At 39.9% G+C, this 24005-nt stretch overlaps 1 protein-coding gene across 1 annotated transcript; it reads right to left on the bottom strand.

The window, feature by feature from the left end:
- Positions 1–6433: 6433 nt before the first annotated feature.
- gsk3ab (glycogen synthase kinase 3 alpha b) lies at positions 6434–23661 on the bottom strand. The gene is made up of 11 exons (XM_080039527.1): positions 23588–23661; positions 23297–23482; positions 14333–14520; positions 14083–14166; positions 13110–13220; positions 11276–11406; positions 10765–10969; positions 10382–10477; positions 9836–10022; positions 9601–9678; positions 6434–9331 (listed from the first exon to the last, which is right to left on the bottom strand). Exons 2-11 carry the CDS (start codon positions 23469–23471, stop codon positions 9264–9266), a joined length of 1323 nt encoding a protein of 440 aa, XP_079895653.1. The 5' UTR covers positions 23472–23482; positions 23588–23661; the 3' UTR covers positions 6434–9263.
- Between the last annotated feature and the right edge of the window lie 344 nt (positions 23662–24005).

Raw genomic sequence — 24005 nt, 5'->3', positions numbered from 1 at the left:
TGGTCATGTATAGACCAGGCCGGTTCAGTAGGCTACCATGGACATATTACAAGCTAGGCTATAAGAATGAGGTCAGTAGCCTACATGGGTCAGTAAAGAAGGATGATTTCTCACAAATAGGCCTACCTGATTGTGAATAAGGCAAAGGAAGTGTTTTCCATTGTTCACACACCAAACAGCTCTGGCAAAAATTAATTAGATTTATCATTGACAATTGCATATTTTTTAAATGTTTTTGTATTAAAGCTGGGGTATATGATTTCTGATTGGTCAAAGTTAACATGAGCTGACACTTTGACAAATCAGAGCGAGGCTGCGATTCTCTGTTCTTATTGGCTGTTGGGACTGTCCATTCACTTTGGTACGACTTTGTTGGTGTGTAGAGCGTGTCAGGGAGGGACCAAAGAGAACAAGTGGAGAGGTTGAGGTATTTGGATTCGAATCTCTATCCCAACTGCCATTTTCTCCAAATCCTCCACCCCAGCTTTAATGTGGGATAATGTGTTATAGCCTAAATTCAGCAGTAAAAAATAAAATAAAAATTTGTCATTTTCATCCATGGGGTTGAACAATAGCCTGGCACCCCCCGCCTACAATCCCGCTCAATTTTCATTTCCCTTCAGTAGTCCCTTCTGTACAAATGAAATTAAGTAGGGGAGAGTGGCCTAAGTTGTGCCTGTGGGGAAGTTGTGCCACCCCTTGTTTCTAGAAAACCGTGGAAGAAATTGGAAATGTGACCACATATTTAAGAAGAGCCATCCATTTGACTCATCCTGTAAAGGAATAAGGAATAAGCACATTTAAGCTCAAAAAACGGTGTTTTGCCTTTCAAAGTAATTCCATGATCAAGGTTTTTTGATTATTGTGTCTGAACAATTATAGACAAGTTTGAAAACATTTGGCACATGTTTTAGTGCTTTAGTATGCTACACTTTGAGTCTATACAGTTAGCACGATGTCAGCCCTAAACTGCTGCATCATGCTTATTATCCAAAATTCTGGGGTTGGGGTGATTTGTGCCAAAAGGCCTAGGTGAGTTATAAGTAAGTAAGTAAGTAAAATGTATTTATAAAAGCACATTTATGACAGCTTGCACTGTCCAAAGTGCTGTACATAGTGCATTCAGGAGGTAAACAATTAAGGTAAAATAACAATAACAAAAATAAAAGACATAAAGCCCACACATCCACATATAAACAAAGATAGTAATGCAGAGGTAAGATAGTTAATGGGGAGGAAAAGCCAGGGTGTACATATGGGTTTTGAGCATTGATTTAAAGGCAGAAATGGAGCGGGAATCACATTTGTCAGGTGGCAGTTGGTTCCACAAGCACGGAGCAACAGTGCAAAGTACATTTGGTTCCAGTGGCACGGCTGTATGGTCACCAAAAAAAAGTGATCGTCTACAGTAGCTCAGAAGAGACTGACATCTCCATTCCACTTAACGACACCACTGACAAGAATTTAGATGGCCAGAAAGATGTTGATGGTGACTTTGTCATTGTGAGCTTTGCAGGCAAAACCACCTAGATCTGATAGGCCTTGTTTAAGAAAATTGACCTTCAATCTTTGTAAAATATTTACTTTAAATAAACCTTAAATAAGTAATTACTTATTTAAGGTTTATTTAAAGTAAATATTTGTCTTATGGATGTGTCTTGCATTACAGTTTATGAGATATATATATATATCAATTACACAATTTACCCCATGGTATTCTCTCTTGTGGCACAACTTACACCACACCGGGGGCAAGTTGTGCCACAAGACAACTTTTTTTCCGAAAGCTATATTTCTTAAACAGTTTATTCCAGGTCCAACGTTTTTATTGCCAGGGATGCACAACATACTGAAATATATGTATATATTTGAATTGGAGACTTTACTGTCAAGGCCTCACTTTAAAGTCACTTTGAGTAAAAAGTGGCACAACTTAGGCCACTCTCCCCTACAATGGTCTGGTATGACCAGGCTAGTTGAACAGTCAATCTACACTGTGTGCACAATTATTAGGCAAGTTGTATTTTTGAGGATTCATTTTATTATTGAACAACTACAGTGCTCTCGGTCAATACAAAATGTTAATGAACCTAAACCTGAATGTTTACGAAAGTAAAAGTGAGGTTTTGTCTTTCTACGAGAATATATATATGTTCACAATTATTAGGCAACTATTAGTATGCAGAATTATTATGCAACTAAATAAAAAAACGAAAATGTTCCCATCTCACTTGTTTATTTTCATCTGTTAAAGTGAGAATAATAAAACAACTCAATTTACAAATAAAAATTCCATGTCAAAAAATAACTTGGGTGACTATACTGTGACCAATATAGTCACCCTTCTTTTCAATAACTGTCACAAGCCTTCCATTCATGGAGTCTGTCAGTTTCTTGATCTGTTGAAGATCAACTTTTTGTGCAGCAGCAACCACAGCCTCCCAGACACTGTTCCGAGAGGTGTACTGATTTCCTTCACTGTAAATATCCCGTTAACAGGGCCCACAGGTTCTTAATAGGGTTTAGGTCAGGTGAGGAAGGGGGCCATGTCATTATTTTTTCATCCTCAAGGCCTTTACTGGCTAGCCATGCAATTGAGTACTTTGATGCATGTGATGGAGCATTGTCCTGCATAAAAATCATGGTCTTCTTGAAAGATGCAGACTTTTTCCTGTACCACTCCTTGAAGAAAGTATCTTCTAGAAACTGGCAGTAGGTTTGGGAGTTGATTTTGAGGCCATCTTCAACCCGAAAAGGTCCAACTGGCTCGGCTTTAATAATACCAGCCCATACCAGTATCCCACCTCCACCTTGCTGGCGTAGAAGTGGAGCTCTGTGTCCGTTACTGACCCAGCCACAGGCCCATCCATCTGGTCCATCAAGAGTCACTCTCATCTCATCAGTCCATAAAACCTTTGAAAAATCTGTCTTCAGATATTTCTTGGCCCAGTCTTGACGTTTCAACTTGTGTGTTTTGTTCAGTGGTGGTCGGGTTTCAGCCTTCCTTACCTTGGCCATGTCTCTAAGTACTGAACACCTTGTACTTCTGAGCTCTCCGGGTAGGTTGCAGTTCTGAAGTATGGCAGAACTGGAGGATAATGGGTTCCTGGTAGCTTCACGTTTGATTCTTCTCAAATCTTTGGCAGTTAATTTGCGTCTTTTTTTCTCAACACATTTCTTGCGACCTTGTTGGCTATTTGCAACAAAACGTTTGATGGTTCTGTGGTCACGCCCCAACATCTTAGCAATTTCAAGAGTGCTGCATCCCTCTGAAATACTTTTTACAATTTTTGACTTTTCAGAGTCCGTTAAATCTCTTTTTTGGCCCATTTTGCCTTGATATAGAGTGTTGATCTCCTTAGGCCACACATTAACTCATTACACAAATACACATCACCTGGTATGCTTAAATCCAATAAGCACTTAGGTTTATACAGCTTGAAGTTGGGAAATATGCATACAAATTATGATATGGCCAAAATCCTCACTTGCCTAATAATTGTGCACACAGTGTAATTTCTAACTAATAAAGAAATCAATAAAAAAATCAATATATGAACTCTGAATATCTTTACATAGCCTAATAGCCTTGGAAACCCCTGGATATGTCATTGTTATCTATATTTTGTATAGGCTACTTTTACTAAATGGAAATTATCTATAGTGTTTCATGAGATACTTCCTGATTTTCACATAGCCTACTACTACTACTACATGTCAGAGGGAAATTTTGTTTTCTCCACTTAACTTACATTTACAGTAGGTAATAATCACCTGTGACTTTGGAGAAAAAGGTAAGATAGATAGATCAATAGAGAGATAGATCTGCTTAAAACCAGATAATATATACATTATAGCTTAGTATGGCTTATCAGAGAAACCTTCTTGGCTAAACAAACTAAACATGCCCCAACAAATATAAATTCATGAATAAAACTTCTATTACAATCATAGAAAGTACTTGAAGCAATCTGCATGGCACATTAAAACCACCTGAAAATTGTTTGGGTTGCTGTATTAGTTTACACATACACTGATATAGAAAAAAGGCATTACATTGGAACATGGTTCTATAAGGCCTATTTGTATTATCATGAAAAACTCAAATTGTAATTCTATGCCAGAGTATGCCACACCTATTGTTTACTATAGGATAACATAGTCCAACAGCACTCCCAGCACCCCTTTTGAATGGAGTAAAAAGGATAACTTGCTGAATGTATGCACCTTTTTCATATAGTGACAACACAAACTGTATCAAATGATTTTAACTGTACTGAAATACCCACAAAGGAGTTTATTCAATATACACTATTATATACGGTAGTGTTCACTTATCAGATTCACCATCCTCAGAGTGGGAACAGTCAGTTGCATTGCGCATCAGATCAGAGGTCAGTGAAAGTATAGACTAGCCCACACCACTCATTTTTCAGAATTACACAGTGCCCCAATGAGCCCCATTGGCTGATTGGAAAGATGAGCATCTCCTCCAGACTTCTTAATCTGAGTCTAAATGGTATTAAATGGCTGGGCGATTAGCCAGGGGGCCACCAAGGGTCTGCAGAAAGTGTACAATCGACACACCAGAAGAATAACAATAATCAACCTTGACATATCCTATCAAGCCGGATGATATCTTAGCAGTCAGGATTTTTTAAATAGAATTCTATGGTTCAGAGAACGCAAGTCCCAGGAGAGCATGGCACCTTCTTCATCTTTTTATTCTTTTGCATCTCTTGATGTGATCTCAGCATCTTAGTCTTAAGGCTTGTGAGTGCAGCTGCAGTTGCGCTCAAAGTTAATAGGTTAATAATGTATTTCTGTTCTTTCTTATTGGTATATTTAGATTATAGAAACAATGTTTTATATATACAGTATATAATATAAGCACTCATATCACTGAACATGTGCAGTATTACCACATCATCAATATTTTATCAATAATGTTTAAATAAATATTCTCAACCCTTTGTGGTTATTGTATTCCCAATTCAGTATTAAATGGATTTAGGCCGTCTCAAGATCAACAACGAACATTTATTTATTTTTAAACTGGGAAACTTTTCCAAACACTTATAAAGATTAAAATTGTTTTATTGTGTGATTTAGATTTAAAATGCAAGGATTTAAAGTATAAATTCTGCAACTTTTCTAGGGCAGTCAGTCAAGCTCTGGGCAACAAAAGTTTCTGCCAAAGCTTACTAATATTTTCTACTGAAAAAAGAGGAACAAAAAAGTTCATGGACACCCCGAGACTTCATTTATTCCTGCCTTTCTTTTATGAACAGCAGATTCTTGTCTGAATGAAACATATGAGTCGCTTTGAGACATCGGCGTGAGGAGATGCTCCTTCTTAAGGCGCCATGAAGATGTTCAACCTCGTTTTATATTTGTGTCCTTGAAATCACAGAGGCAAATGAGATCTGAATTTGATGTGATGAATAGATATCTTAACAATCTGAAGTGTCAACATAGAGAGATACCACTTAAAAGAGTGTACCATCACAAAACAAAACAGTATGAGAAGCAACATGTTAATTCCCCATGAACCAGTTCTCCTCTGTTCACACGTCTCCAATTATCAAAGCCGTGGAAGAGCAAGATTCAATCAGTCAAGGTCAAAACATTTTTTACTGACATTTCCAAAAGCATGGTTCCCATAACCGCTGTGATTTTATCATTCTCAGACTGGTCCCTCTCCAGAGTTCACTGATCCACCCAACTCCACTGCAGATGACAAGAGCTCCATTCCATTAATCCCTCCATGAAAAGGTCTCATAAAATAAGCCAAAGTAAAACCCTATGACTCACCCCACATAAACAACAAGTTTATAATGCAGAGCACATTAAAAATGCACACACACCAAAGGCTATTAAATGTGATCCACGTTGTATTCAGTACATTTAATTAACACCTCTTGTAATAGAAAAAGTACATTTGTGCACTACAAAAATAAGAACCCACAAGAAACACAGTACTTCTAAAATAAAAAAAAAAGACTCAACACCCACCTGCGCCACACACAAACTCAACATTTGTTGTTCTCCATAATGATGTATAACTCAAAACAGATTGTCTTTTGAAAGATGGCTCAGTTAGTTCAGCCCCAATGTACGAGCCATTAACAAATCTCAAAGCCTCTCTGCCCCACCTCACCATTGTCTGGTTAAGAACATGCACCCTTCACTTAAAAAAAAATCACTTAAAAAAAAGAAGTAGAGTCCAATAATCATATCATTGTTAACTAAAGAACAGGACTTGAATAAAACTACATCATTACTTTGTACCAATGGTATTCTTTTGCACAATGATCAGATTAACCTGGAGCCACTAAAATGAAAAGGTGAGTAAACATGCTTTTCTGATGCCATTGTGCTTTTTGTCTCCACTGTGATTAATTCAGCAATAATTCAATGAATGAGACAGGAACAGTTTCATCACTTTATTAATGAGTTTAATTATTTATACCAACAAACAAAAACTGTCTCTCTCCCTCCATCCCTCTCTCTTCATCATCTCCTTTATCCAACCGTTGTGTTCCCAGCAATTACGTTTTACCCTCAGACAAGGGTGATAAAAGAGCAGGGTCACAGCAAATTAAAAACAAAGTGTGACAGATCAGAAGATGGGAAAAAAAACCCAGACAACATTAAAATAGCACATTTAGTCAGCTCTTCATTCAGGAAAGAGTCAGGAGTACAGAGAATAATGTCCATGATCTGTCATCACACATACATTCCCTGTAGCTGTGCTCAAGAAACTCCCCGAGTGTCTGTGAAGCATACGTATTGTACTAACAGGCTAAACCCATTACACTCATACGACACAGAAGGCGAAAACAGGAGACGGTCGGACACAGGAGATGATACATGTAAATGGACAGGTTTCGTTATTTCCCCTCTCCCCCAGACACACACACAAATCCGCACGCACTCATACACACGGACAGACGCACACTCACCGAAAACAAACTCACTCACAGGGTGATCCGTGCTCCCTCCCAACACCACGGCCCCTTATATCCAGAAGCATGTAACATTGACTTCACATTGGAGTTAAATGAAATACTTGAGTTCCACCTGTTGGCTAGCATGTGCACCTGCATACATATGAGACCACTGATTGGATAACACACACACACACACACGTCTGGATTTGAGTACAGTATCTTGGATGTGAAATCGTTATGCATGTGACATTGCTGGACTAAAATTTTGAAAAAAAAAAAAAAAAAACTTTTAATCTAATCCCTTACTTTTACCAGCCCAGTGGAAAAGGAAAGATCACCCCTCCCCCCAAAAAAACACAATACAATAAATAAAACAGTTATGACAACATTTATGGGGGAAAAGGGAAAGTGGTGAAGAGAAAAATAGAGGGAGAGAGAATAAAAATTTAACATTTTGTTCTGTTTTTCCCCTCCTGAACCAGGGACTGAAATGAAATTGTATTTACAGACTGCGTCTGAGGATAAACAGTCCGGCCACTGCTGCACCGGTCTACTAGAGAAAAAAAATTACAAGAACAACAATATAATAACAATAATAACAAAATAAAATAAAAGGTACTTGATATTTACAGTTTAGCTGTGAAAAAAAAGGAGGAAAGAGGGAAGCAGAAGGATGAGGACAAAGAGGAATGGAAGGGGAGGCTCCAAAAGCTGTTGAGTGTCAGGGGTTTGAGCATCATTTCTGGTCAGATTATTGCGGAGATTAGTGGAAGTAATATAGTGTGGTCAAGTTGGGCTGAACATGCATATTTGCGTGGTGGAAAAAAAAAGAAAACAAGTCCATGCCGACAGTTGACTGTTAAGCTGCAGAAATCATTCAAGATCAGTTCCTACTATCAGCGCCGGACAAGAAGAACATGATATGAGTGTCACAGGCAGGGATTTGTTTGGGATTTGGCGAAGAGGGTTTCAAAAAAATCTCTCACAAACCAAATTAATTCAGTCCACCCCCCCCATGCACAGACAATAACCGCGAATACTAGCAGAGATGGGAATGACGAGCCAGGTGGGCGTAGAAGTGGCCAGTAGTCTCTCTGTACCCGATGCCATTCTTTAACATAATCAAACCAGTATGAAACACCGTAAAGTGACATAATTAATGAGGTGACTATTCACCTTACAGTGCTAGGAAACTGTGTTAATGACATGTGAGACATTGAGGCCTCTGTAGTAGATTCAACTGGAGCCCCGCAGCGACAGCTCCCTCTGTGTGAAGTTAAGTTGTCTGTCCAGCTGTACATATAACTGGCCCCTCTGCTTACCCTACTCCCTTTGAAGATGTGCAATACTCACTTGAGTCAACATGAAATGCTTGGTTTTCAGCATAACCAAATAAAACATGAGCTTATTCTGAAGAAACTGAGGGTGTGCACTCTGCTCGTATAAAGCTCTCTCTCGGCCACAATAAAAGCAGCTGTGGATCGAATAAGCGGAAAAAAGAATCAGTTAAGACGGGCTGTGGCGCCCTGCTTTGAAATAACATTTAAAACCCCATTTATCTAAAATGACATGGACAAGATCAGCCAATATATTATCCGTCTGGGAGAATAAAAAAAAAAAATTCTAACATTCGTTTGACATTGGGCAGGGTGAACCGACAATACTTCCGTAGAGTTCAGGTTAGAAAGTGACAGAAAAGCCACCATTATACAAAGTGTGTTGTGTGCCATTTTTTGACCCTACTAAAAGGATGATTGTCAATATTAGTGAGGCCTTACACACAGCCCTCATTCTCAACTCCATAGTCAATCAGGACCCCATTCAATGGCAACACGGCCACACATAAAATTAGCAAATGCAAATAAAACATAAAAAAGGGATAAAAGTCAAATGTAGATTATAATACAGAAAATCGACATAACATGTACAACGCCCCTCCCCATCCTCATCTCCCAAAACAGCCAACACAACCAATGTCAGGTTTTTGTATTTGAACAGGCCAGACAAGGGCAACCATGGAGTTCTTAGAACTGCAGCTTATATTAAGCCTAAGCACGGCTTCTTAAATTTCCTTAAAACAACTCCCCGCCTTCCTGAAGCTAGCAGCCACAGAAAATCACTTTATATTGGAAATGATTAAAATTCAGGGAAAATGGCAATTCTGAGTGTACATGTGGGCGTGTATAGTCATTTCTTTTTTTTTTTAACTTAAGGGATTGGAGCCACGACGAAGGTTGAGAAGGAGAATAGCAGAGGAGAGAAAAAGAAAATGGGGAAGACTATAAGAAAGGATGACAGAGGGATGGATGCTCAGGTGCTGTTGTTGATGGATCCCGGTGCTGAGCTGGGCTGGGCGGAACTGTCTGACACACTGCCCTCTGCAGGAGGAGAGAGGGAGAATTTACTGTTTCATGACTATAACATAAAATACATTCTTATCTATTTACAAAGTGTGAAATGTATACTACGGACTCTTAGGATTGTTTTTTTATAATTAAGCCTTACTCGCAATGATTTTGAAAATCAACTTATACTCCAAGTACATAAACATATATAAATATAGGAATAAAACCCCTTTTGAAAAAGTTATTTGAATGAAAAATACAGCATCAAAAGGAGCAATATTAAATCCATAAATGATACATACCATGTGAGGCAGGCGATGTCTGTGCACGAGCGTGAGGAGGAATGAGTGTGGAGTTCAATTGGGGCTGGATAGACAGCTCTGAGAGAGCAGAGAAAGTAAACCAATTTAATTACTCAGAAGATACTTCATGGCCATGACAAGACAACCAACCATGAGCATCTAAGTGACTGTCATCAGAGATCAAATAAAAGAAAGCTATAGTGGAGACAAGAGAATGACAGGGAGGTAAACTCACCGACGGGACTGAAGTTGAAGAGGAGCGGCAGTTCTCGACCGCTGGGCAGACGGGTGTTGGGCTGGCGCAGCTCATCGAAGAATGCGTGAGCACAGGCCTCCAGGGGGGACAGCCTAGTCACCGGCGTGTATTCCAGCAGTCGAGAGCAGAGGGCAATGGCCTCCGGTGGGGTACGAGGCTTAAACACCTTATGGGAGATACAGTTTAGCAAAGAAACTTAGGAGGAGGAGGAATTTGGACTTATTTGAATCCAATACGTCCTACTAGTTGAAAGGCAGCAACAAGTGGTGCAACCTACAGTCTGGTAGAGTCAAAGGTAGCCAGAAGTCCTGCCAATTCAAAATACTGTACATTGATGTTTGCGGACAACAGGCGCTTGCTGCCTGAAAATGTATTTATTCTTCCAAAGATTCCAAATATGAGTATACTACTTCTTAAAAAGTAAAAATTACTTTCTAACATCCTGGGTCTAATTTTGGTATTTTCCTATCACATAAAAGGACAAAAATAATAAGATAAATCACATTTTCTTGTAGAGGAACATACCTTTGTCCAAGGATGTGCTTTGATCTGTGGGAACTTGAACTCTGTGTAGTTAGGGTTCATCTCCCGGATCTGCTCCCTTGTTGGTGTTCCCAGAACCTGAAAAACAGTAAAAAGTTCAAAGTTAATACTAATGAATATTAATCACAATTACCATCTCCTCCATGCCTGTACACTAAAGGTGGGGGAGGGAGTAAAGGGTGTAAAGCCTGCTTTGCCCTTCTACCTTTATACAATATAATATAAATATGTGCATACAAAGAGATTGATTGAGGTAGAATGTAGCATTACATTTTGCTTACATGAACCAATCAATGGATGGTTTGAAATACAGAAGAGTTTCTTGATTTCCAAAGCCTACTTTGACAGCAGTCCACATTATGTACCTTGATGATCTCTACTAGCTGGTCCACACCACTGTCTCCAGGGAAGATGGGCTGGCCCAGCAGCAGCTCAGCCAGCACACAGCCAGCTGACCAGATGTCAATGTTGGACGTGTAGTCGGTGGCACCAAAGATGAGCTCTGGGGCACGATAGTACCGTGAGCAGATATAGGACACATTTGGCTCCCCTCGAACTAGCTGCTTTGCACTAGAAAGTAGAAGCAAGACCCGACGAAAAAGAAAGGTCAGGAAGAGAGTGTCAGTCAACGTGAAACCTTCATATTTCTCAGTGCGTTTTGTTTTCACAGAAACACAGGATGTAAGCTATTGAGACAGAGAGGGAAGGAGACATGGCAGATCAACACAGGGAAAGTCAAGCTGGAGAAAGGAGATGGCTACACAATCAGACAGCCAAGCAAACAATCACGCACGCTGAGACGCAGACAAGTCATCACAATGGAAAAGGGATGACAGAGACAGACAGGGACGTCCAGAGGCGGTGTCTGGTACTGACCTGCCAAAGTCACAGAGTTTGAGGATGGCCGTCTCAGGGTCCACCAGGAGGTTCTGGGGCTTGATGTCTCTGTGACACACGCCCTGGGAATGGATATAAGCCAGACTGCGGAACAGCTGGTACATGTACACCTGAGGGGGGAGGCAGAGAGGGTTAGCATGATGTCAAACAGGGTTCAAACAACCTAGACACAATATCACAGATATCCAGAGTAGAATGCAAAAGAGCATTTGAGGACATCCAACTTCGCTACCGTTGCGTCTTTCCGGGTTTTCACATTTTGTCATCATGCATTTTATGACTCATGAGCGATGTTGTCCTAGCTCCAATGCTCAATATGAGTTTCTGCAGGGTTCACCAATTAAATGTAAGAATATTTAAGACCCTTTTAATGTTTTATATGATGCAATTCGTGATCATACTGCCCAAAGTATGATGGAAAACAAGTAAGAACAATATGGTCTAGAATGATAAAAATACATCAGAACTTCTTTAGTATATAGTACGCTTGTTGTGAGAAGACAAGCTTCCTAGCTATTGTAGCTAGCAGTATCGACAGTGTTTGCTTCAGGTTCTATGGTGTTACACTCCACAGAAAAACAGTGCACAGCTTCCAGCGAGCGCAAACCACTGTCTCAACAATCCCACTTTTTGTTTAGAGATGTATATCATCTCCTGACAGCCGGCAATATACCTATAGAATATCAATTAAATATGTCTACAGGACTTAAATGTATAAATCCAGATATTAAAATGTGTAATCAGAATTTTAAAATAACATTTCCATTTATACCGATAGTGTTTTGTGACCTTAGCCGACCTGAAGCTAAGCTTAAGTGTTGAGAAAAGCGGCTCTGTGATGTCTCTACAACATCCTAATAAGATAAGAGTGAAAAATTATCCCAGAAGATGTGTAATAATCCATTCAACCCCCCTTTCACATTTGTTTACACATCATAGGTCAATGATGTCATTCTTGCATACAAATTGCTCACACAGATAATTCTGCACCCATTTAATGTGCCTGTGGAATGCAGACTGTATGCATCTTAATATGACCAATCACTGTCATCGTCACAATTATCATCATTATTACCCCTATGATGCATTGACAGCAGGCCCCGGCCACAGATTACAACATGATTACTGACAAGATGACTGAGGAATGAGATATGATGGTTGAACGGGGCAGAGAGAGAGAAGAGGAGGAGGAGGGAAAAGGAGGAGATGGGTGAGGAAGAGGAAAACAATTGAGAGACCCAGGGGACATGGAAGGAAGAGAAGAAGATCCCAGACATGCTGTGAAAGAAGTGTGTCGCTGGAGGATGAAGGGATGAGAGGAGAGAGAGAAAAGAGATCAGTGAGCATCTCATAGCCACAGGGGAGCAGCAGGCTGAGGTAGGGAAATGGGCCATGAGACAGCTATAATGTCCTCTCTGCTGCCTGCTACACACACAGTAAACATACAAACACTCTCTCTTAAACGGGCAACCCATTTAGACAGGGAACCAAGTGTATCGCAAACAGATTCATTCCCATGGGGCTGACTTTCTCTTTCTGCTTTCATAATCCTGAAACAGTGAGCTGTCTGTGAAGGACAAACAGGGGGAAATGCTTGGTAAGTGTGTTACATCCACAGACAACTGCTGAACTAAATTGTACTGTCAGCTTCCATTATATATCTTTAAATTGTGACCTATTCTAGAAACCAGAGACCAAAAGTTAAATTATCAGACAAATTAAATGTCAGGATTGCCCTTTAACCTTCAAAGAATGAACCTTTTGATGACAATACAGTCATAGTGGAAGCGTGTGTGCATGTGTGTTTACCCACCTTAACATAGATGATGGGGATTGTTGTCTTGGCCTTATTGAAGTGCCGAGCCACCCTGTACACTGTCTCAGGTACGAAGTCCAGCACCAGATTCAAATACACCTCATCTTTCTGGAAAGGAGGAAAAAGAGGATAAAGGGTTGTGTAGATAGTGGTGAAAGTGAAATCTAAACTAGTGTTAATCTAATGTTATGAGTCCATATATATTAAAAAATAAACATATCTAATTAAACATGTTTGTATGTACATTATGAGAAAGTGCACGGTATGCCATTAATCTTTTGCTTAGCACTTAATTTCTTAAATGAATATCCAGTGGAAACAGTTACTAAATAAAGAGTTGTTGCAGCTCATTGAAACAACATGTACAGACTATAATAAACAACCCATCATTATGAGTTGATTAACCTGTCATAGCAAATATTGCTATAGTACAAAAGAGTGTAAATAATGTCTCACTCAAATACAGGGAGGATATTCCGACTAATTGACCCCAATGTAATTCTTTACCTGTACAATATATCATAACAAAAAATGATACATATAGTAAATTTATACTTTATAGCAGCTGAATACAATTACTTATATTAATGCCAATATGCCAGATTTTGCACAAACACAGGATGTTCCAATGTGCATGGCTTATATATAAAAATGCACCTTGATCTGAGGAACCCAGGGAGACAAATATTTTGTTTCTACAGCGTACAGTTAACAAGTTACAACCAAAAGGTTAACCTGCTTGTCACTGTGCCACTACGCTTGGGATGTGACTTTAAGTAAAGAGTGTGAATTTGATGAGTAATAGAGTGTGAATTCGATGTACAATGAAGGCCAAGACCAACTTGTCTAAAACATGTCTATGAATCATCGTTGATAAATGTACCATTAAATGGCTGACGTGTGGAGGCAGAATGCTTCATTTAGAAAACTTAATCCTAGAAATTAAAACATCAAGTCAATGCATACACACCTTCTCTCCACTGGAGTAGAAGAAGTAACGTAGTCTCACAATGTTGCAGTGGTCCAATTTCCTCATAATTTGCAGCTCCCTATTCTACAATGATGAAATGGGGAAAAGGCAAAAAATTGTAAATTGTGCAAAAAACAAACAAAAAAAAAACAATATTCATATCAAAAAGGCACAAGTTCAAATTAAAAAAAAATCCACCACAACATTATTTGTAAATGCAGAGATTTACTGTACATTAAGCTAAACATACCTTGAATCTCTTGTCTTGAAGAACTTTCTTAATTGCCACCATCTCCTGGCTGTCGATGAGGCGAGCCTGGTAGACCACTCCAAAGGAGCCATTTCCTATCACCTTTATGTCTGTGTAGGACACTTCCTGCGGGCGATCGGGGCCCTGGCCGGGTGTGGCTACCACCGTCGTCACTTTGCCGCTGTCTCCTGTGGATGAGAGAACACGCACACAACTTGTCAGAGAAATCATGAAACCATCAGAACGGTCCCCGTTAAGAAATGGACACTGGCTTTACACAACAAAGTTATATCAAACATTGGACAAATTGAAACATACGGTAATGAATGGCATAAAAAACAACACTGATGATTTCAGCCTTTAAACCAGTGTCCCTAAGAGAGAGCTGTAAAACATCAACTAGCACTCCGTCCTTCGCTAAATGGTTGTGACCTATGTGGTAGCTCCCCAGACGCACTCCACTGGTTGTTAATGAGCTCCTGATATTTCAGTTTCCCCACCATATGTATTTGGTGCAACATTGCTGTTGTATAAAAACCTGCTCAGACGCAATAAACTTGCTTTTTCTACTTTAAGCAGTCAGAGGTGGGAACAACCAGGGACTATAAATCGAACACCCCCCAGACACTGCCACCGTTTAGTGGTCTATAATTGGTTGTTGGTCAAATAAAAAGAAACTGAAAACTGCTGTGGTGAGTTTCTCTGGATAGCAGGGGAGCTGACCAGGAGATCTAGATAAAGAGCAGAGCTTTTGTTTGTCCTTTTCTGTGTTCTGTAACATGTACATGATCCTGTAATGTCAACATTTAACAAATGTTCATAAAACATCTACGGTAATAGAAAAGTTTAACCTTCTGTATATATTTTTACAATTAATATTTGAATGTCCTTTGAGTCCAATGTCGACAGATCTACACTGAATTTTTTTTCTCCAAAATGTAAATCTCTATACACCGATTTTGCTTCGTTTGTTAACATTTATACAACATCCAGCAAATATCCAAATATCCAGGGGGAAAAGCTGTACTTAGACTTTCCGCCTGCTTCCCTAGGTGAAACAAGCCTAAACCTCTTTCATACTGGATATAGACACAGATATGACGAAGGATTATTGAACCAGCGCTGAGTCAGTCCCATTCCCACGAGTGATGTCGAAAATCTATACTTTGTGGGAACAACAGTATTCCGAGCATATGACTGCTAAAATACAAAATAACTACGCAAAAAATGTGCCAGTATGTTTGTTTTCCTCGCAGCAAGCCTCTTTGCATCTCTAGCCCCAATTCCTCTGCCTGTGAATCATTTTTGGGAAATTTGGCTAAAAGTTTTTTTTTTTAAACACCAGCAATATTACATTCTCATTCCTAATAGGAGTGCATGGAGCAGGCATGCATGTTTCACCCAGTTTGGATGAAGGGTCTTAATCCGGTGACACATGTTGACAGATTCAGATTTCAAGTTTAACCTGTGTCCCTGTTAGGGGTGTGTACGTGTAACCAGTTAGTAAATCATAACTGTTTAGGAAGAATCAATAAATTAAAACTTTTTTTTTTAAGTTTTGAAAATGACTTCAATGTGTTCTTTTTGGAGAAGATAAAAGCTAGTCTGCGGAATCCGTCTTCCCCGCTCAGAATGAGAGTGTGTGTGTGTGTGTATCAGCACTCACTGCAGACACAGCCATTGTAGAGAGATGAAATATCAACTGTAGATTGACGTAACCCAGTTGACAATGAACAATGCTCGAAAGGAGGTGCAATAAAACCTTCAAAAGTTAAAAGACCAAACTTTAGATACTCCTTTTCAACCTGCATAGACATGGACTTGTAGAAAGCAAAAGGTTATTAATCTACTCTTCTGTCCATCCACAGAGTAGAAAGGAATGAAGGGAATAATGACAGGCGAACAAACAAGTGTTTGTGTGTGCGAGAGACGGGGCGAAGACGAAAATGATGTATATTTAGGTACAATGGTGCCAGTAAAATGTAGAGAGGTCTGCAAAACATTAGATCAAGTAAAATATTGTTGACCGTGTCATGTTTTCAGGTGTACCATCATGTACAAAGTAGCGAGACATTGAGTCCCATATACAGTGCTGCTTGAAAGTATGTGAACCCCTTGAGCATTTTGGAATTGGATTTAGTTTAACCATTATTAATTCATTTTTATCAATACCAGCATTTCTTATATTAATAACAGGTGTGTGTTTATCAATTCCACGTTTTTCTTTTCCGGAAATCAATTGTTATAACAAATCAAACAAATGATTTGCCAACTTTTGTATGTGCAAAAGTTTGTGAACCCTGAGCTGCATTGTTTACATTGAGCAGGTAAACACAATCAGGTGGGCCAAATTGAGTAATTAAATGGACCAATATACTGAGAGATATTTAGGGAAGAAATTGGGCGGCACTAGTTAAAACAGAGATACAACCAGGTAATTTTAGGCTCACCAAAGTGAACCCATTCATGTCAGACATGCCAAAAGGGAAATAAAATCTCAGAGGATCTCAGGAAGAGAGTTGTGAAATTTGTCTGGTGACAGCTATAAATACATTTAAAAAAGTGTTAGCTCCATCGGTCCACCGTGAGGCAAATCATTTACAAATGGAGAGCTTTAAGAGTGACTGAACATCTGACTAGAAATGGACTTCCTTCAAAAATATTCACATGCGCCACAAGAAAAGTGATTAGCCAACCCAAACATTACAACTAGTGATTTGCAGACCTCTCTTGCAGCATCTGGGACAGATGTGCATGGTTCCACAATAAGAAGAAAACTCAGTCATGGGAAGGTTGCTGAAGAATCCTCTACTCTCAAAAAAGAACAAAACTGCCTGTCACAACTTTGACAGAGATACCGTCTTCTGTAAGTCTATTCTGTGGACAGATTAGTCCAAAATGTAACTTGTTATGTTTGGCCATAACCAAAACCGCCAAGTAAAGTGAAGAATGGTGGTGGCAAATGGTCTGCAAATCTCCAGATGTAATGTTTGGGTTGGCTTTTACCTTAAAATCACTTTTCTTGTGGCACTTGTGGATATTTTTGAAGGAAGTCCACTTCTAGGCAGATGTTCAGTCACTTTTAAAGCTCTCCATTTGTAGATGATTTGCCTCACGGTGGACCGATGGAGCTCAAACTTCTTTTAAATTAATTTATAGCCATCTCCAGACAAATGTGCGACATCACAACTCTATTCCTGAGATCCTCTGAGATTTTCTTTCCTCTTGGCATGTCTGGCCTGTATGGGTTCACTTTGGTGGGCCTAAACTGACCTGGTTTTATCTCTGTATTATCTAGTGCTGCCCAATTTCATCCCTAAAGATCTCTCATTACATTTGTCAATTTCTTTACTCAATGTGGCCCATCTGATTGTGTTTACCTGGCCGATTTAAGCAATGCAGGTCAGGGTTCACAAACTTTTGCACATACAAAAGTTGACAAATCATTTGTTTGATTTCTGGAAAAGAAAAACGTGGAATTGATAAACATACAGTTGTTATTTCATATAAAACATACTGGTATTGATAAAAATGAATTAATAATGGTTAAACTAAATAAAATTCCAAACGGCTCAAGGGGTTCACATACTTTCAAGCAGTACTGTAGATATAACTGTTGATTTAGAGTGTGTAGCTGTGATCTAAACCTTCAAATAAACTTCCTTTCAACATTTTACCTCCAGGTGAGTATTATATTTCTCAGATACTTTGCTGACTTAGGGCGCACTCACACTAGGGCCGTTTGCCTGTTCCGTGCCCGTGGTCACACTGCTCATGGCCTGGGCACGATTGCACCTTGCCTACGTCACCGTGCGCATGTAGGATTTGGAGCGTAGTCTACTTGTAGGCTATACGACTGTTTGTGAATATTTTCATCCGGCCAAATTTGCATCATATATTCCACTTCCACATTAGAGCAACGAGAATCCTTAAGCTATTGTTTTTTTTTTTAAATGTAGCCTTGACGTAATAGGTTCGCGGTGAACAGTCTCATATTTGTGCAGCACGATGTTTATTATTAATATAACAGCCCGTCATCAGACCATACGCACCGGATGGTTTTATACACATCGATCGCTCCATCAAGTAATCCAAGTCAGACCTTTTTAAGTGTCTTTATGAAGTTTATTGTTAAACCTTAGTGTAGGCACGCGCATTTCAATGAACCATGATATAGTCTACAAAAAGATACTGAACTGTGATTGGCCAGTCACTGGCCCGGGCGGGACAGTGACTGGCCAATCAACTTGCCCTGCATATGATTTTACTGGCCCCGGGCCATCGGGCTATACGTTATGTCGAACCCTGTAGCTCTCTCCCTCTTTTATTAGCCCACACCTAGGCCTACACACGTTAATTCTCACACATTTTATGTAGCTACAAGTCCAAGTGGTGGGCAATTCTGGTGCCGACTAGTAAGACAGCGGACGTTAACAGACTATGCATCCTTAATAAATTCACGTCAGGAACGCCGCCTGTGCGCTTGCTTGTGCGCTTGCTTGTGCGCGTGTCATCTCATTAGCATCTGTACTTTTGGCCACCTCTCCCAGGTGTGCCGTGGCCAAGGGGCTGTTCCGTGCTGGAATACAAGTTGGCGTGGTCACACTAGCCAAACGTTCTAGACTTTAGTATGCAAATGAGCTTTGGCACGGGGCCGCAGCCCTAGTGTGAGTGGCCCCTTAGTGGCCTTGGTAACAGGAATATACAGTAGTACTAGACCCTCAATATGCAATAGCTGAAGGAACAGAAGTGATTTCACCAGAAGGAAGGAGTAGATGGTGATGTGTGTGTGTTTATCCAGCAGTGTCTCCAGCAGTGTCACCGTCAGGCTCATGTTTGACCTTGTTGGAATCAAGCATAGTGAGATGTTGGCGATCTAGCAGTGACTGACAGCTCTACTTTGGGTCAAGTAGCTGCTCTGTGTTTTATGCCTGTGCACGTTTCGGGCCAAGAATGATTCGACAAATCGGCACCAGAAGCAATGACACTGGGAGGGGAAGAACAGCAGAGGAGAGGCCCATTGCCAAAAGGCTTGTCAGAGCCTGTGATAAGATTGCGTGGACAGTAGCACACCCAGAAGTGCTACCATTTCCTGGGCTTGCTCACTTCGCCTGTCTCAACAGGACCCCTCCTGATCTCTAGATGGTCTCAGCATCTCAAAATGGAGCCAGAAATTTAAGCATTTTTTTTTTAATTCATACATTTTTTTCTATTTACGTATGAAAACACTTACCAAAATAAAAAAAAAGTAAATTAAAAGATTTAATCAATTCCCGATGTATTTCCCTTGTTATTCTTGATCATAAATGACAACCATATCCATTTTTATTTTTGCATTTTTCCAACTAACCCTTTTTTTCAAAGTTAACAACAGCAGCAAGAAGTAAGTTCCACATGATTGGCCCAGATCTGATCTCTACCCTTAGGTCAGCAGGAAATATTCAGCTTTTGAGATCAGTCACAGTGTGGTTCCTGCACATTCCTGTAGTCCAGTTCCACAAGACAATGTTCCTATGCATTTCCTTTTAGGATCACTTTTAAACTCTTTTTAAACAAGATGTCCAGTCAGAGGGGAACACATTAAATATCGAGCAGCTGTGGAACGATATTCCCTTCAATAATTAATGCATAAGACGAGCACTCATTAACACAAGCCTGACGTGTAAGAGAAGAAAGGATGAGCAGAGGTACTTTCATCACATCCACACCTATAAGCAATTAGCTTGGGGCTTGTTGGAAGAGTGAAACTGAAACACACCTTTAGCTTGGTCAAATGATCAGCAACTGCATGATCACTTTGCAACAGGTAATTCTTCATTAATTTGTCTACTCTATAGGAGTTAAAACAGCACCTTGTCTGATGTTTATTGATGATTAATTAACACTTGGCAAGCCATGTACGGGTGTGCAGATCTAACTTTTTCGGTCACTTTCCTTAACTCGTGGTATCTGGTGATGCCAAATGCTCATCCAGTATGGTGCTCTACTTTGCCTATATTTAAAATATATGCATCACACTGAATGGAACTCATTGGGGTAATTTTTCATCATTGCGCTGACACTGAGTTGAAGGGTAAATTAAATACTGAATAATGACATAAAGAATTGAATGTGTACTTGTCAGTCATGTCTTGCTGATACCCAATCTTAATAAGGTCAGTAACACTGGATCAGTATCAGTTTATCCCTTTGCTTCGACCATTTACAAGGCAGCTAATAATACGTACGTGTTTCAGTTAAGGATTTAAGAAGGTGGGATTGAGGCAACTGGGATTTTTAAAAAGGTGTAACAGCATGTAACGGCATCTAATAACCCGTTACCTGTAAAATAGCTAAATATATGAAAAGGGTAACGAGTTGTAGAAAGGAAAATATTAGTAATGAAGGCCAACTCATGTGTGAACAAACACACAATAAGAACATAAATGAAGTAAGGCTAGTTTAAAAAACACGTTTTATAACTTTGTTTTATTTAGGTATTGAAACTGTGAAGTATTAAAATATGACTGGGGATGTTTTCCCAGATGTGTGTACTCTTGTGACTATTTGATCAGACCGTGCTGGATTTCAAACAGGCACACCCTGTAAAAAAATACATATACTGTTCAAAAATAACATATTGAAAAGAAAAATTGTTCTCAAATTGCTACTTAAACTCAACGCCGTTTGAAATACGCGTTTGTTCGCCTGTAAACACACAGTTGACATGAACTAAGCTCGTTTACACACCTCATAATCCATGGTCCATGGTACACACACACACACGTTCGCCTGTCATGTGTTCACCGCATAGATAGTGGCATGCCGTCATTATCGCGCTTCATTAATTTCCTGATTAATATAGCCTATCGCTTTCTACATGTCCACGTTTATGCAGGTGTTATAAAGTTCGGGCTACTTACGCGCATAGTTCGAGTCAACCAGGTAACTTTAATCTTTAGGTTATCTTTCATCACTCGTCCGAGCCCGAGCATGGCGACTCCATGTGTGTGTGTGTGTGTGCGTGCGTGCCGATACACACACTCACACGCCGAGGGACAGACAGATTCGGCATACTAGCTTGTATGCTCCTCAATTAGTTTATTAGTGATGTAAAATCAATAAATGTGTGTCTCGAAAAGAAAATTTGCAAAAAAATAAAAAATAAACGGTTTTCGTTTATTGATTTTTCCTTAACGGTTATGATTTACTAAACGGTTACACGTGCACACCCCTAGTAGGAAGTAGTGATTCAATCTTGGCTTCATAATGCTACTTAATCAAAGCAGTTATTCCTTCACTACTGCACAAAATCCATTGATCAAATCACAATCAAGACGTGCTGCAAAGATGTCTGACAAAGGTAAATACAGCTTAAAAGGTGACATCTGAATTGCAGTATTGCAAAATCACAGAGTAGAAGTAGCAGAAAGTGGCCTTCTTAACATTACTGCTACACAGCATGTGACTGCGTCGGAGCAAGCAAACATCTCCCTCAAGCTCAGTTTTCCCCCGTGCACATTAAAAATTGAGCCTAGGGTTTGCAGATGTATCCACTTCATAGAGCTTAGATTTGGGCGTGGAAATAGTTGTTTGCTGGTACCTCTGACTGACACAAGAACAATGCTTTCAGATTCTGAAGACCAAGACATTTTGAAAGGTGAACAAGGGGCAAAAGGGGGACTTACATTTAAAAGCAAAGGATGTCAGGGGAGTCATATGTGCTGATTGGCTGTGTGAACTTCAGCAAAGGCTTTACTAAACTGCAATCAACTGATGTTTCTTCTATTCATTTTCTTTGTTAGCCATTTCAACTGTTCAAACGATCAACTGCAGATCAATGTATTATTTGCTATGTGGCCAGCTTTACTTTTACTGTATCTTAAATTGTACTTGAAACAGAACCTGAGATTCTATTTTCTTACGTCTCTCCCAGTCTGTCCTTCCACACACCTCTGTCCACCCCTATAGATCCTCAGCCAACTGCTACCGCTGCATAGTTACATGACCCCTGAGCATTCTGCAAGTTCTTGTCATCACACCAACAAAACCAACTGGAAGGACTTTGCTGTTGGCAAACCTGGGTTTCCAATACAGCTTCAAAGTGGGGAAGAGAGGGAGCATGATCAACAACTATCAGGGCAAAAGTAGATAATAGCTTCCTCTAAGGTGTACAGAAATGTAATTTAATTCAGAACTTGTCTTCCACCTAAGAGGTACTAACACAATTGCACACCACAGGCAATGTGCCAAATACAGGTTTACCAAACGGTTCCTACACTAAGCCAGAAATGTAACTTTCCTGGTGAATGATGACCTTAGATAGATGTAGGTATTGGGACAGCTCTTGAAAGTAATGCATACATGTTATCGTGTATGCATACATCACCATATGCTAGTTAAAAGGAATCTGGCGCAGAGTAATATGTGGTATCTTCGCTGATAATAATGTCCATTTCTTCATGCTAGCCCACGACGTTTACCAACGTGACCCTAGTTTACCAAAAATAATAATGCAAGATCAAACTGGACCGAGGCTGCACACTTAACAAACGTTAGCAAGCTAACTAGCTTCACATCTAATATAAATGACGAATATATTAAAGCATAGGCTGACACCAACTCTATTCTTGAGTTACAATGCAATAATAATGGTTAAGTTGCTGGAAAATATTGACATAACGTTTTCTACCGTCGAAATATCAACGGCTTACTATCAAGCTTGCCACCAGCAGCTAACGATAATGTTAGCTATGCGATAAAAGCCCTTGATCGCAGTGGTTCTTAATGAAAAACACAGCTAGCGTTAGCTGGACAGCTAACCTAAGTTAGCTAACCGGCTAACAGCTTGCTGGCTAAGGTTAGCTCGGCGACAATGATCGACATTAAATCCACTCCGACACAATTCCTTAAAAAACGAACAACCCCAGAGTTTGTTATACCATGTATGTTTGGCTTACGATAAAAATATCGAATAAGACTTACGAGGCAGTTTCAAATTCCCAAAGCTCGTCGAGCTGCTTCCACTGGCTTGTGAAGCCCCAGCTTTTCCTGTTGAGCTTCCACCGGCAACTGCTGATCCGGCACCGGCTGCAGCGGATCCGGGAGCTCCGGGAGGCTCAGCGAATGAGCTGGTCCTGGGCCGCCCGCTGCCGCTCATATTTGTGTGAACTAAACCCGGGGCAAGGTTGGACGTTATTAGCAGACAGACCGGCACAAACTTAAGCTATATATGTATATGTTTTAATAACCTATATAAATATAAACTACACTTACGGCGTTCTGTATAGGTTGCCCGTCTCCCCCTTTCTTCCTCTGTAAAACGGTGATGGTGGGGGGGACTGGGGAGTTGACGCACAACGACGTAAAGCTCGCAAGGGTTATTGGGAAAATGAGTCGCTATTGCCTTCCAGCCCCACACTACGGTACTAACAAAACATAATTGCGAATTAACAGCTAAAGTCACAACTGCAATAGTCTACTCAATTACTTCAATGCCACTTTGGAGTTGAGTTTTGGATATATCCAACATATTATTAGCAAGTGCAGCGTGGTTGTTGCTATTCTTATTGTTTTTTTTTAAACGAAGCAAGTAACCGCGTATAAAAGCCTAAATGAGTATGTAAAAGACAGACATCCTCCAAAGCACAAAAAGTGGCTACCTTAAACTGACAACGTAAAGAGAAATGGACAA

Source organism: Ammodytes marinus, assembly GCF_949987685.1.
Source record: "Ammodytes marinus genome assembly, chromosome: 13".
Lineage (NCBI taxonomy): Eukaryota > Metazoa > Chordata > Actinopteri > Uranoscopiformes > Ammodytidae > Ammodytes > Ammodytes marinus.
Note: the sequence above shows the minus strand (reverse complement) of the source record. Positions and strands in the feature narration are given on the sequence as shown.

Bases quoted from the DNA above. Each gene is read 5' to 3' on its own strand.
- gsk3ab (XM_080039527.1), bottom strand. From the start codon at position 23,471: ATGAGCGGCAGCGGGCGGCCCAGGACCAGCTCATTCGCTGAGCCTCCC. The intron at 14,167-14,332 runs GTATGTTTAGCT...TCATCATTGTAG, and splicing joins TTCAAGACAAGAGATTCAAG to AATAGGGAGCTGCAAATTAT. The intron at 9,332-9,600 runs GTATGTATCATT...CTCCTCCTGCAG, and splicing joins GACATCGCCTGCCTCACATG to AGGGCAGTGTGTCAGACAGT.